The sequence below is a fragment of the Myotis myotis genome, unplaced genomic scaffold (assembly GCF_014108235.1).
Source record: "Myotis myotis isolate mMyoMyo1 unplaced genomic scaffold, mMyoMyo1.p scaffold_m19_p_9, whole genome shotgun sequence".
NCBI classification, from domain to species: domain Eukaryota; kingdom Metazoa; phylum Chordata; class Mammalia; order Chiroptera; family Vespertilionidae; genus Myotis; species Myotis myotis.
Window position 1 is genome coordinate 45,538,083 of NW_023416401.1, and position 14,738 is coordinate 45,552,820.

Below are 14,738 nucleotides of genomic sequence, written 5' to 3' on the forward strand. Positions count from 1 at the left end.
TGTCGGAACCCAGCAGTACACAACACAGACAGGCAGGCCCTTTCTGAAGTGGGCATGGAATTGAGAAGAGAGGTCTGATCAATTATACTTTATTAATTGTAAAAACTCTAGACCAGTGTTATGATAGGGCACTTCAGGGTGTCAGGACACAGCAAGGTGACACAGCCCATGGCTGTGGTAAGGAGGCCTCTCTGAGTATGCAGGTTTTAATTGTCTTATAAGTAGTACTTGGATTATTGCTTAAAATGTGCCCAGTTCCCATGTAGTTCAACAGCCTGTCAGGTGTGATAGTTAACTGGTTGTCAAACTCTCCCAACTCCATGCCCTTTGCCATGTGATGGTTTTCTGTTTTTCCATTCCACTGTCCAGTAGCATGCAGTATGTAATCTTTTCTTAAAATCTCAATGGACTCAACAGACGTTATTCCTAATCCATTCCAGATAAAACAGAATTATGAAGGGACTCAAAGTATGTTCATATTTGAGGGGAATCTGTTTGATCCCTAATATAAGATTTTTATACATTGCTGTGATACTAGGTATTAGTGTGATACCCCCCTGGAGGTCCGATCTAACATTAATTCTGCTCATGGATCATTTTGGAGATTGAGAACGATCACTGGACTTGGAGTCAGAATTTAGATTTAATTTGACTTAGTGAAGTTGAATGTGATGTTGACTGAAGTACACAGTCTTAGTGAGTCTGTTTCTCCATTTGTAATTACTGATTATTCTTTAATGCTGATGTTTATTAATAAAAGTAAAATTGAAAGAATGATTGTAGTTATACACTAAATATTTTAATAGAAAAAGTAAAATGTTATTAGTAATAGCACTATAAGCATGGCTAATTACTGTGTTGATATATAATAATGCGTTGTGACTGTAGACCTCTGTACTTTGTATACATCTGCATGTTACAGAAGGTTTGCAGATTGCAGAAGGTTGCCTCATATACTGTGTTTCCACAGGGTCCGTTCACTAGCATTGAAGCTGTTAGTCTGTCATCTTACCAGGGAGGAAGGGGCTGAGAGAAAGCGCCCTGCAATGGATGCCAGAGTTCTCGCCAGAGCTACTAACTTATTTATCGTGAAAAAACCTATTGAACTCAAATTGGATGACAGGAAAGAGCTGATTATTAAGGTGACTTTTGAGTTTATTACTATGTGGTTGTTTGATATGGAACAGATTAATTTCTTGAGTGTCTACCAAATGCCAGGTACTATGTCCCTTTTCATTTAGTACATACACCACAAATGCAGTGAATTTGAATAGTGTCTTAAGTACAACATAAGGCTAATTTAGTGGAAAGAAATTTTGTGATGACTCTTAAGACCATATGTCACTGACATAAAGCTATTTAGAATTCTTGTTCTCATGTTGGAAATTGTCTACAATAGCTTAGAAGGAAAACGTTCCTATGATAAAATTTTAAGCCTCTTCAGTGTAAGAGGAAAAAATAATATAGAGGTAAAGGCAGTTTCTCTTTTCAGTGTAGAGCAGCCCCCTAAGCCTGTGGTAGTACTGTAGATCCACGTGGAATAGAATTGAGGCAGGATAGTAAGAAGCTAGGAAAATTCCTTGGCAAGTGAAATGGGGAAACAGACAGACAGCTGATTCAAATTGGCCCCCCCAGCACCCTGACTTACCCACCTCCTCCCTCCCCTGCCCCCCCCTCCCCCCCCCCCCCCCCCACACACACACACAGTCACTTCCTCAAGCATTAAGACCTCAGGACAATGAGTTTCTGATTGGCATCAAATAATCTTAGGAACAAAGCCCTGGGTCTGTTAACCACAGAGACAGTCTTAAAATGGGAAACACGTTCATTGTTCTTTCAACTTGAGTGTTTGGATTCGTATGACAGCCATGGCAAGAGGATTGGAGAAACTTCCCTGGCCATGCACCAGGTCCTGTTGGGGACTCCCTGAGTCCTAAGCACTGATGGTCCCTCCTGTGTCCTCAGTGTGGTGGGGAGGAAGGCCAGGAGTGGCCATTCTAGAACTGTCTTGTGAGTACTTAGGGCCAGCAGATAGTGGGTGGGAGAAAAGAGGAGTGTTGTCTTTGTTCTTCTCTTCTGTTCTCCTTCTGAGTTTTGTGAGCTCAGACCCTGTCTTAGCATGAATGTCAGTCACGGTCTGGTATTGGGGTGGCTTTGTTGGAGTTCTGGGCAGCAAGTCCCATAGGGCTGCCTTCTTTGTGGTCTCTAAGTGGGAGGAAAGGGACAGGGCCAAGGGAATTGCAGCTGTGGGCTTCTGGAGCAACAGAAGTCCTGAGTCACGAGTCTGGACTGCTCATCTCAGGGTTGCCTCCTCCTACCTGCAGGGATGTTTTTCCTGAAATTCTTTAGGCAGCCAGTGGTCAGGAACGACTTCCTAGCAAAAATATACATTAAGTGGCTCATTGACAGGATGGCTCTTTGTTTGAGGTCCTAAGTTCCTCCCTGACCTAGCACATTATTGTTGCATATTGACATGTAAATATGCCATTTATTTAAGTAACTTGACTTTTTGAGCTTTTGTTCTTATGGTATGAACTATAAAATTTTCTTGGAGAATTGGAAGTAGATAAAAAAGATTTTTGTTTCTTTTGGTTTGCAGTTGGAGACTGTTGAAAAGGTATATGAAATCTTTATTTCAGATGACATTGACCTTGTTTTGAGAAAGTCAGCTGCAGAACAGCTTGCTGTGATCATGCAAGGTAATACCTTTGGTTGCTGTGTTGGGTTGGCAGATATTGGTTGCTGCTGGGCCTGGTCTGTTCTTTTTATAGCCCTTGAGTTAAGAATGGTTTTTACATATTTAAAGAGTTGTTTAAAAAAAAAGTGTAGGACACACTATATGTGGCCAGAAAAGCTTCACTTATTACCATCTAGCTCTTTATAAATGTAGTTTGTTGACTCTGCTCTGCATTATCTTTATTTTACCTGTAGAATGTCACTTGATGGAATTACCTTCTAAGATACTGATCTAATTCCAACAGTAAATTGCATGTTTCTTTCTCAGTTTACCTAGTATATGGTAATTTTATTTTGTTCCATCTTTCTTAGAGAAATCAATCATATAGTACTTTGTGGGAGGGTAAAATAATAATGTCCCGTAGCTGTATTTTCTTTAAAGGCTTATTAAAAAAAAAAAAAAACTTGTAAAATATACAGTTAACTTTATAGTGTTGTTAGTCTATTCTTTGGATTCGTTTTTTTTCTTTTTCCCAATATGTGACATCTGTAACTTATCTTTCATAGTTGAGAGAAATGATAACTTTGTACTTACATGAAAAGGTTTTTACTGAGTGGGAAGATGGGGCATGGTTAATATTTCTATCCTGGCACTAGTGGGAACTGGGTGAGAGGAATTTGAAAAAGCATACACAGCCTGTCTGTGGCTTTAATAGCGGTAACACAGACTCTAGAAAATAAGTCCCTATAAATGTGGGGAACCTGGACAAAAACGATTCAAAAACTTTTAGGAAGTGTTCTTTTAGTATTATTAACATTTCAAAAATATAATTTTGGTATGTGCTGTGTTGGGGGGGCAGTGGAAACTACTTTTTCAAAAAGTGGCAGCTAAAGGTCGTTGGAGTGAAAGCTACTAGTCCAGTATGAATATGTGTATTTGTTTCTCAGTGTATGTACTCATTGAAACTATAGGGGAACAAATTAAAAAAAATTTGCAAATCGTTAAATACTTGTAACTAATCTATAAGCAAGTAGATTTTTGGAGCCAGTAATATCTCGTGTGTGTCTGTGTGTGTGTTTGTGTCTGTGTGTGTGTCTTAGTCTGTTCAGGCTGCTATACTAGGATACCATAGACCAGATGACTAATAAACAACAGACATTTGATTCTCACAGTAGTTCTGGAGTCTGGGAGTCCAAGGGCAAGGAGCCAGCAGATCTGTGTTGGGTGAGGGCATGCTCCCTGGTTCATAGACAGCCTTCTCCCGTGAACTCACCTGCAGAAGGGGTGAGGGAGCTCTCTGAGGTCTCTTTTCTCAGGGCACTACTCCCACTCTTGAGGGCTCCACCTTCACGACCTAATCTCCCAAAGGCCCCACCTCTTAATACCATCACATTGGAGATTAAGTTTCTACATATGAATTTTTGGGGGACATAAATATTGAGTCCATAGTAGTGCACACATGTATATACTTATTAAAAAGTAGTTCATATTCTTTGGAAATGTATAGTGTATGTTATAATCCCTTTTATATTTGCTATTAACAATTTGAGGTTAGAGATCTTATTAATAGAAAAGTGATCATGTTGTAAGCCATATTTATACCTTAACTTGTGAAGAATTCTAAACATTTTGAGTTAATGGACTTAGAGAAGGGAAGATTTGTCAATTCAACAATATAAAGACAATAATTTGTCATGTGCAAATACAAGGATTCATTTGTATGCATAAAATTCTAGTACTTTTCAGAGTCTGAACTAGTTAATTTAATTATTCTTTTCTAACAGGTTTATTTTTTACAGTTCAGGAGTCAGATCTGCTTGTTACTTAATAGTTTTAAAATTGTTCAGAGGTATATTAAATAAAAAACTTAAAGTTTTATCTTCTAATTTTAATATCAGATGTCAATATTTTTAATAGTTTGCAAGTTATGTGGATATCTGTTCTGTGTTATTAAAACTACAGAAAATGTTCTTTAACTTTTAGTACTTTTTTTGTCTACAGATATTAAAATGCATGCTGTGGTGAAAAAGTTGTGCTTAATTGACAAGATAATTGAGTATTTAAACGAATGTGTGGGTGAGGATGGTGAGGTAAGACTACTGCACATGTAGACATATTTTTATAGATTGGTATTTTTATTAATCAGATCTTAAAGTGAATTCAGCTGAATTTGCATAAGTCCTTGGAGTTTAAGTCCTAACACCCATTACCTTGTTCATTTGTTTATGTCTAAGAGTGGGACCTCTGTAAAGAAAAACTAGTCTTAAAATTTCTATATGATGTATAAGCTTGAGTATATACAAAGCTTATTTTCAGTGGAAAATAATTCTTAATATTTGTTTGCATTTTTGTTTCACACAATTTTGATAAAGCATACAATTTAGAACGAGATAATAATAAGACTATAATAAGATAATACTAGAGTCTGTTTTAGCTCACCTTAGAATTAATGCACATAGAGTAACTATGTGTTTCCTTCTGGCCAGTTGATAGAATGTCTGATCCAGCCCAGCCTCACACTCCTGAGGAAGGTTCTCTGTGCGGACCCAGGCGCCCGTGTTTCCCTCGCACAGCAGGCTTCTCTGCTGACTCTGCTGTTCAGAGGTAAATGGGACACATTCTGCTAATGGTGAAATCAGTGTTAAGCTTTAAGTGATATTGTTTAACTGTAGGAAGCATTTACTTTCCATTTAACTTACAGAATAGCAAACTTTTTAAATCACTAAAACCCATTGCAATAGAAAGTGTTCAGTACTTTTGTGGAAGCTTCCTGGTAACCCTGTTACTGTGTAGACCTTGGAGCTGGGAGAGGTTGACGCCTTCAGTTGTTCTGTGCCCGTTGGTGGAGCTGTCCTTTGGAGCTCAGACAGTACTTGTTGTCTGTAAAGAGAGAGCTGTGGCTGCAGTCACTACTGCCTTCTTTCCAGCATCTGCTTCCTTAGCCTTGTTTGTTTATGCCTTTACATCCTGAACCTTTGGTGTGATATCTCATTATGTCCTTCAATTGGCATTAAGGGTGGCTTGTAATGGTCAAGACATACATATTAAAACAAAACTAGCACAAATACAACATTTTAAAGTCAAAAGTCCAAGTTCTATGATTATATGTTTATAGGAAAGGGCAGATATTGAGATCTTTCAATGAGCAACTTTAGCCAAACCTTTAGACTTGGCAAACCTTCATAGACCCTGGATCAGTTTGCTTCCGATGAACTGAAAGTGGCCTTGGCAGTGAGGGGGTATGGTTCCTGCACCAGCAGTGTCTGTGTCCTCTGGGAGTTACAGGCTCCTCCCACACCTACCAAGCAGACACTGTTGTCACAGCCTCTTCAGTGGTTCTCAACCTTCTGGCCCTTTAAATACAGTTCCTCATGTTGTGACCCAACCATAAAATTATTTTCGTTGCTACTTCATAACTGTAATGTTGCTACTGTTATGAATCGCAATGTAGATATCTGATATGCAGGATGGTCTTAGGCGACTCCTGTGAAAGGGTCATTCGACTGCCAAAGGGGTCGCGACCCACAGGTTGAGAACCGCTGACACATATTAGAGGGTCACTGTGTTAGTAATGTCAGCTAATCTGTCAGCATTGCCTTTCTCTGAGAATGGCATCTCTTTCCTTCCGGTTAAGATATTTTAAATTTGAAGTTCATCCTTTCTAATATTTTATAACATTATGCTTCTTTTATTTCTCAGTTTCCTTGATATTTCATGAAGATTATACTGTGGTGACTGAAGTTGGAGCATTATTTTGTCTCCTATTATTTGATGAAGTATCAAGAATGGATATGTGGTGAGTGCTAAGACTTAGAAAGTTTTTTTACTCACAATTATTTATCTAAGGTTTCTGATGCAATCTTATAGCAACACATAGACATTTCTAACTTATGAAGCTTATGCTATCCATGGTAGGTATACCTCAGATGATTTTGGGTTTGAGTAAACAGTATTAAAAAACCCATTGGTTCAAAAAGTCACCCTGAATTTTTATTTTTGAACATTATGAACTACAAAATTTTAAATTACTGCAGTAATTTTTGTTAGTGATACATTTTTTAGTGCTCTGAATTTTGCATGTTTTTCTTTAATATTTTATTGTTTTAAAACCTTTGGGAAGATGTTTAGGATGATAATATCTGTTTACAACTGAGCTTGAGCAGGGTCAGCAGGAGAGGGTACCAGACCCATCTGCCAGTCCAGCACCTGCATGGTATGAATCATTTGTCATATGGACTTCTAAAGAAAAGCAGAATTTACTCTTCCTAAGCAAATCCAGGAAAGTAGCAAATTTGTTAAAACTACACTAAATGATAGAACCAGTTGCACCTAGTGAGTTAAGTTTCAGGGCAGTGAGACAAGCTGTATTGTTTGGCAAAGCTGTGGTCCACTCATCTGTTTCCTTCTTGTGTTTTCTTTACAAACCAGGTCTGTTATTCCTCCCAGTCAACCTGCTTCGCCATCAGTCTTCAGTTTGCCGGTTTCCATTTTTAGAAGGTGACGTATTTCTTTCTTTGTTGTTCTTGAAGGAGAACTGTTGTTACAGAAATGGACATCAGAATCTGTCAGTCTGTCACAGTTTTCACCTCGCATTTAAACCATGTGACTTACAGTGTTTGAATGTTCCCTATGCTGTGTGCTTGGAGAGGTCAGTGAATGTATCTCTGCAGATGTTTCTACAAAAAAGTTGGAAGAATTAGACAGTGAACACTGGCATAACTTCCAGCCTAGATTTAGCAGTTGTTAACTCATGGGCCTCTTCTCTCTTACTCTCTCTCATATATTTATTTATATGTAATTTTTTTCCTCCTAACCCAGGGGTGGGCAAACTTTTTGACTCGAGGGCCACAATGGGTTCTTAAACTGGACTGGAGGGCCGGAACAAAAGCATGGATGGAATGTTTGTGTGAACTAATATAAATTCAAAGTAAACATCATTACATAAAAGGGTACGGTCTTTTTTTTTTTTAGTTTTATTCATTTCAAACAGGCCGGATCCGGCCCGCGGGCCGTAGTTTGCCCACGGCTGTCCTAACCCATTTGAAAATAATCTTCAGACATACTTTTATTTACCTCCTAATTATTCTAGCATGTACCTCCTTAAATCTTAAATTAAGGACATTTTCCTACATAACCACAAGTGTATAAATTATGAGTATTGTTGATAATTTTTTCCAAATACGCCATGTAACTACCATGCAGATAAGATAAGGAACATTGCCAGCAATCTAGGAAACCCCTATATGCTCCTTCATTACTTTCCACCACCCACACAGGTAATTCTATCTTAATTTCTGTTACTATATGTTATTTTTGCTGGTTTTGCACTTTATAAATAGGGTATATTCTTGTGTTCAGGTTCTTTTGCTCCACGTGGAAAGATTTGTCTGTCGGTCATTTCCATTGCTCTGTAGGGTTCAGTGTAAGAATGTGCAGCAATGAACTTGTAATTCTGTCACCAATGGGCATGTGCTTTGAGCACACATGGGTCAGAGGGTATTTATGTTTAGTAGATGCTTTCAGACAGTATTCCATGTGGCTGTAGTCGTTTCCGTTCTCAGCTGCAGTGTGAGTGCCAGCTGCTCCACACTGTCACCAGCTTTGGTATTTGCATCACCTACTCTTTTTTTCTTTGTGTAAGAATGTTCATAACAACCCTAGTCAGTTTGGCTCAGTGGGTAGGGCACTGGCCTATAGACTGAAGAGTTCCAGGCTTGATTCTGGTCAGGGCACATGCCCAGGTTGCGGGCTCGATCCACAGTAGGGCGGGTGCAGGAGGCAGCCCATCAATGATTCTCTCTCATCATTGATATTTCTCTCTCCCTCTCTTTCCTCTCTGAAATCAATAAAAATATATTTAAAAAAAGACTGTTCATAACAGCTTTGCTGATAGTAGCCAAAAGCAAGAAACATTCCACATATCTAACAATAGGAAGAATTGATAAGTGACTGTGCTACATTCATACAATTGTACACAATCTGTGGAAACTATTCTTCACACAACAACGTGAGTCTCATAGACCTAATGTTGAGTGAAAGAAACCACAAAAGGGCATATATTATAGATTCCATTTACTTAAAGTTCTTCAACAGGTAAAGTTGACCTATGGTGAGAGAAGTCAGAACAGTAGTTACCTCTTGGAAGAGGGTAAGGAGAGTAGTTAATTTACAAGAAAAGGAGAAAAATAAACTTTTTGAGATGATGGATATGTTCTGTATTTATTCTGGGTGGTCGTTACACATGAATACATATAAAAAAATCCATCGGGCTGTATACTTAAAATTGTGTATTTTAGAGGTAAGTAAATTGTATCTTAACAAAGCTTATTAATTTAAAAATACCATTTCATTGCTTGGTAGATATATTACATGTAGTCTAATTTTCACTGTCGTATAATATTCTGTTGTTAGACTCTAGTACAGTTTGTTCCTTTTCCTGTCAGAGAGTATTTGGGTTGATCCTGTGTTTTTGCTGCAGTATACACTCCTCTAAACAGTATTGTATATGTCTCCTGATATATTTGTGCAAGAATTCCTTTTGGATACATTCTTAGTAGTAAAATGTCTTGATTGTATACATCACCCATTCTTCATGGTCTTCAGGTTTGGCTAAATAATAAAATACACAACTACAGTAGGTCATACTTAGAATGAGATGACATGTGTGGTGCTGGGAGCTGTCTTGGCATAGAAGCCCCGTGTCCCACTAGAAAAGATGATGTCTGGTCAGTGTGCCCAGGCCTGCTCTCCAGGTCCCCACAGCATGTCACTGAGCTACAGCACTCGGGTGCTCAGAACTGTGGCTTCCCGCTATCCCACATCTTCCAGTACCGATGCAGGGAGTCATCCTCACTCTCTGCAGAGCAACTTAGTAAGATTGTTGACATTCTACATCTTTTTGGTTGTCTGCTTGTCAGGAGCCAGAGAGTTTGCTTAAGACCATATTTGTCCACAGGGAAAAAAAAGGGCTTTGTTATTCCTTTACTCATAGTAACGTTATTTTTAAAATCATTGCCCATCTGGTAGATGTGTAGTGGTTTCTAAAACTGGTCATGATGTAGTACCCTTTGCTTTTTATCATTTTCTTCCTCCTACCTTCCTTAGGTTTAATTTGCAGTTCATGTTCTAACTATTAAAGGATTGTCCTTTGATTGACAGCCTCACCTCTTTTCCTTTAGTACCAGTCCTATCAAGTAGACTCCTGTTCTGGGTCCTTTCCACTTAGCCCCATGAGTCTTTATTACTTTCTTCTTTCTGGCACAAAGAGATGTCCCAGGTTCACCTTCGATTTCCCTGTCTCAGTCCTAGCATTAGCCATTTCTCTAAGGAGCCCTGGTTACTTTTGTGGAAAATTCCAATTTTTAAAAAGCATTATTTCTATTTAAATTATCAATCTTATTTCTATATAGAGAACTCTACCTTAGCCTCTTTTATTGAGATGCATGAAATGAAAAAGCACACAAAATTTCCCTGTAGAAATCTTACCTGATTGTATTTATCTAACATTAGTCATAAATACATGAATTAGGGATTTGGGATATGTTTTATTAGCAAAATTATTCTTTAACATTTGAACGTGCTAGGCATTGCTGTCCTGTTAAACATGGTCAGTTAACATTGATTGGTTTAAGAGATGTATATGGCTGTGAATCTGTTTTTAGATCTAAAAATATTTCTGGGTTCTCTTGGTGACACACAATGATTAAGTGTATTGGTGTTGCAATTATGTTCGCAAGTGAAAACATAATTCTGTCAGGCTGTGATTCTGTCCCTTAGTGGTCATGGTGATCATTTTAAATATCTGTAAAATGGGTATTACATCGCCATGGCACATAACTGAATAAATGGTAGATACTATACAGTGTTTTACATAAAGTAGGCATTCATGTTTAGCTGAACACCTGTTATGTATGGCTCGCTGTAGCCATAGGGCTTAGTTTCAAGGGGCATTAGTTATATCTGCAAACAAGGCTGATACAATATGGAATATGGTAAGTCCACAGGAAAGAGTTTAATATAATGGCTTTGGGAGGTTAGAAGAGGTAAAAGAATAATTGGAAACTGATCTCTGGGTTGCTGTAGAATGGGAGGCACAGAACTAGCCCTTGTTTGTGGCTCATTCTTTTGAGAGGCATTAGAGCTTAAAATATTTTAATTATTTGTATACATTTTTTTTAGGTATCACCTACCAGTACATGTACTTGGCCACCATGCTGTGAGTCCTTACTCCATAGTGTTGCCGTTATCTGCTGATTGTTTGGCCCTGAAGCCAGTCTCAGATATGCTTCGAATAGCTTGGAACCTCTCCTGGTATCATGGGACTGAGAATCTGTTGAAGCAAATGAACTCTGAAACGAAAATCCAAGAGTAAGCTGTTACATTTAGTTGAAAAATATTTACATTTACCTAACTAGTTAGGTTTTATTTTTCCTTTCGATTAAGTAGGTGTTGTTTTTTTTGAACTTACTGTCATCTGCTCCTGCTTTTGCACTGAAGATTATAATTTTTACTGTATTTTAAAGATTACATTACATTGTTTATTACTTTTTAAAAACTATCACACAAGGGAAAAGAAAGAGCACCTATGCTGTTTTAGAGATTATGCAGAATTTGTTTTAGTTAATTGATGTAAATCACTAGGAAAAGTGCTCCGGATCAAAGTAAAAGGTCAGTAAGTATATGTAAGAGTGTTGTCATGACTGTGATGATGATGATAATTGCTTCTGAATATATTACTGTTCTAATCTGTCAGTTCTTTCTTATTTGAGTGAAAATTACTTTATGGTTGTGTAAGCAGGAAAACGTCAATGTAAATACTGTACTTAGGATACTAGTATAAAAGCCTAATATTGGCAGATACACACCATATTTTCTTTGGGCTGTGAGTCAACCTTTAATTAAAAGAAAATGAAAAGAAAACAATTTTTTGGTAAGAGTTTATAATAAAAGTGAGCTTTTATTTCAATAGCTTTATGTCACTCTTTCTTTTTTCAATTTGTATAGATTCTTAGACACACTGAACTTATCCTCAGAGGACACCCTTACTCTGAAGGTGACAAACACAGCCAGTGGCCTGCAGGACTGTCTCCATGCTGTTGTTCAGGCTGCCGCCCATAGAGAAGTGAGGGCTGCTGTCACCAGCATGAGTTTTTACTTTCTGAATGACAGATTGTCTTTCAAGGGGGGCACTAGCCCATGTGGGGCTGCCTTGAAGTTCTTGGCTTGGCATACCGCACTAAACAGGTCAGTGTAACCTCAAGTCGACCCGGTGCAGAGACCTGGACTGAATTGTGTTTGGGTCCATCTCCATACCTTTGAAGATAAGAGCATGTATTATGAGAGAAATGCTTTTATAGAAAGAAAAACCTCAGGATTTTTGTCATCTGCAATAAGTATCTAATAAGAGCAAAAGAGAAAAAAAAATATAACTGAATCACTGAATTTTAGAAGGAATTACTAATAAACTTACAACAATTTTAAAAATATCCTTATCATGGGCAATTTTGTTATCTTATAAAAGTAAGTGACTAGGCTAAGACATGAATGAACAAACAGAATGTTTATTCCTGCCCATATTATAAATAACTCAAGGACATCAGTGGATTGGTGAATAGGTTTGGTACTCTTGTAGCAGGCTGTTTTATTTTGTTTTGCCCTTTCTTCCCCCCACCCATAAGTATATGATCTAATTTTTCTTTTTATTGTGAATATCATGAAGTTGATTGCCCAATGTGCAAGTCCATTAGTAGCTATGGGAAAGGCTCTAGCTCAGGGGTGGGCAAACTTTTTGACTCAAGGGCCACAATGGGTTCTTAAACTGGACCGGAGGGCCGGAACAAAAGCATGGATGGAGTGTTTGTGTGAACTAATATAAATTCAAAGTAAACATCATTACGGGTACGGTCTTTTTTTTTTTTAGTTTTATTCATTTCAAACAGGCCGGATCCGGCCCGCGGGCCGTAGTTTGCCCACGGGTGCTAGCTTGTCAATATAGCATGTTTAACTGGCAGCAGATGGTTGCAACAAGACTGAGAAGCAGTGATTGGCAGCAGTTTTACATTTTAGCCCATGTGACTCTAGTACAGTGGTTCTCAACCTTGACTGCACATTAGAATCACCTGGGAATCTTTAAAATCCTGATTTCTGCGCCTCATCCTCCGGAAATTCTGTTTCTTTGTTACTAATGTTGTGGCCCCTCCCCATAACAAAGAAACAGAATTTCCGGAGGATGAGGCCCAGAAATCAGGATTTTAAAAAGATTCCCAGGTGATTCTAATATGCAGCCAAGGTTGAGAACCACTGCTCAAGTAGAACATGGGTAACTTTCTCATTAAACATGAAGTTTGCTAACTCCTTTATTTAGATTAGCTGTCACGATTTAGTTTGCTTTTCTGGTGGCATGCTGGAGCCAGCCAGCACTGCCTTGTGAGAGCCGATGCTTACATTGTCTGGAGTCTTGCAAGTTAGTTGGTTTAAAGAGAGCCCCTCTTTAACATAAATTATGTAAACTTAGAATTAAATATGTTAATGAAAATAAAGGTAATGATTATACAAAAGTTATTACTTCCCAAGTGTTATTTTATAACACTTCACTACTATTATCTCTGCTCGAGTTTATTTGTACCTATTACATCTATGATAGAGAAAGGCTGCTGTGCATGTCTCCACAGATCTGTGTCACACTGTGGCTTGCAGTTGGCCATGGGGGTATTTACACTATGGAAATGGGCAAACACAACAAATCAGCATGCCACTTCTCAGCTGGATTGCTAAATATTTATCAACACCACTTTAAGAGCTAGAAACCATAATTATTGTCTTCTTTGTTATAGGTTTTTACAAGTGCTTCCTGCTTGCATTGAAGATGAGAAACTGCTAATAGATATCATACATTTTTTAAATAAGTTATTGAAGGAGCAAAGAAAAAATTCATCAGTGGAACTTCTAAACTGGCTTCTAGAATTACTTCTTAGACCTGTAAGTGTTGTTAAGGAATTTGGGTTTTAGGTGCGACAAGTGATTTATTTGAAAATCATTAATACTATATTATGGAAAAGTAAAATATTTATAGAGCCTTGCTAAGTGAAGTGCTACTCATGTTGTATTAGAGGGCTCATAGAAACATGGCCTTCTTGATGTGGTTGTGACCAGTTGTATTAAATTAGAAGTCTACATTAGATGAATGGGACTTTTAAGTCTTGCTGTTTATAAAACCTATTCTCTTGGAGTTTTCTGCTGCAGCTGTATTTTCAAGTGGGGATCTTGGGGTTGGGGGAGTGCAAATAGGGATGTGAGAGACAGGGAGCCAAGCCAGATAGAGGCAGTGAGGGTATGTGAAGGAGAGAAGGTGGGGAGAGTGAGTGCAAAGGTGCTCAGGCTTTAATGTAAACTTGCCAAGAAGCTAGCTCACTATGTACTGTTGGTTTATGTGTGTTTTTTTTTCCCCCAACACCATATGAATTTACTTAACCCTGCAAAAATAAACCTTTTTGCAAGTAATCACACAAGTAAACCCCCACATAAAAATTAGAAAAGAGGGCCTAAACTGATAAAGAGGATAGTAGACATTATAAGACACATATATTTTAGAGTGGCAGGGAGAGGGAAAGACAGAGAGAGTGAAACATTGATGTGAGAGAGACACATCGATTGGTTGCCTCCTGCACATGCTGTGACCAGGGCTGGGGATCAAGTATGCAACCGAGGTATGTACCTTTGACTGAAATCGAACCTAGTAGGTACCCTTCAAGTCCACGGGCCAATGCTCTATCTACTGAGCCAAACTGGTGAGGGCTATTACAAACATTTTCATTCTAAGGCACTTTAGGAATTTGTTGCTCCACTAATCTATATTTTCATATAATGATACTTTGTTAATATATAAAAGAGCCTAGAAGTGGTGAGTTTGAACACCTTTCTTGACAGAACGAGTTTTTGGTGGAAGTTTGTAAAAGTGGGACCATAATTTATTTGGGGGTGGCTATTCAGAACTACACTGTGTATGTCTCTCTTTTGGCCACTTTCACAGGCACATGTGCATTCAGAGTTCATGGGGGCATTG

At 38.2% G+C, this 14,738-nt stretch overlaps 1 protein-coding gene across 2 annotated transcripts in view; it reads left to right on the forward strand.

The window, feature by feature from the left end:
* RTTN (rotatin) overlaps positions 1–14,738 on the forward strand; it is a 117,433-nt gene that overhangs the window by 38,032 nt on the left and 64,663 nt on the right. Inside the window, exons 18-26 of one of the 2 annotated variants that reach the window (XM_036322501.1) lie at positions 971–1,142; positions 2,600–2,699; positions 4,679–4,767; positions 5,164–5,281; positions 6,377–6,473; positions 7,106–7,174; positions 10,856–11,044; positions 11,681–11,920; positions 13,510–13,654. In XM_036322501.1, the coding sequence (XP_036178394.1) occupies positions 971–1,142; positions 2,600–2,699; positions 4,679–4,767; positions 5,164–5,281; positions 6,377–6,473; positions 7,106–7,174; positions 10,856–11,044; positions 11,681–11,920; positions 13,510–13,654 (1,219 nt within the window). Of the gene's footprint in view, positions 1–970; positions 1,143–2,599; positions 2,700–4,678; positions 4,768–5,163; positions 5,282–6,376; positions 6,474–7,105; positions 7,175–10,855; positions 11,045–11,680; positions 11,921–13,509; positions 13,655–14,738 lie in introns of those variants that run through there. The other variant, XM_036322502.1, reaches the window with a different exon arrangement.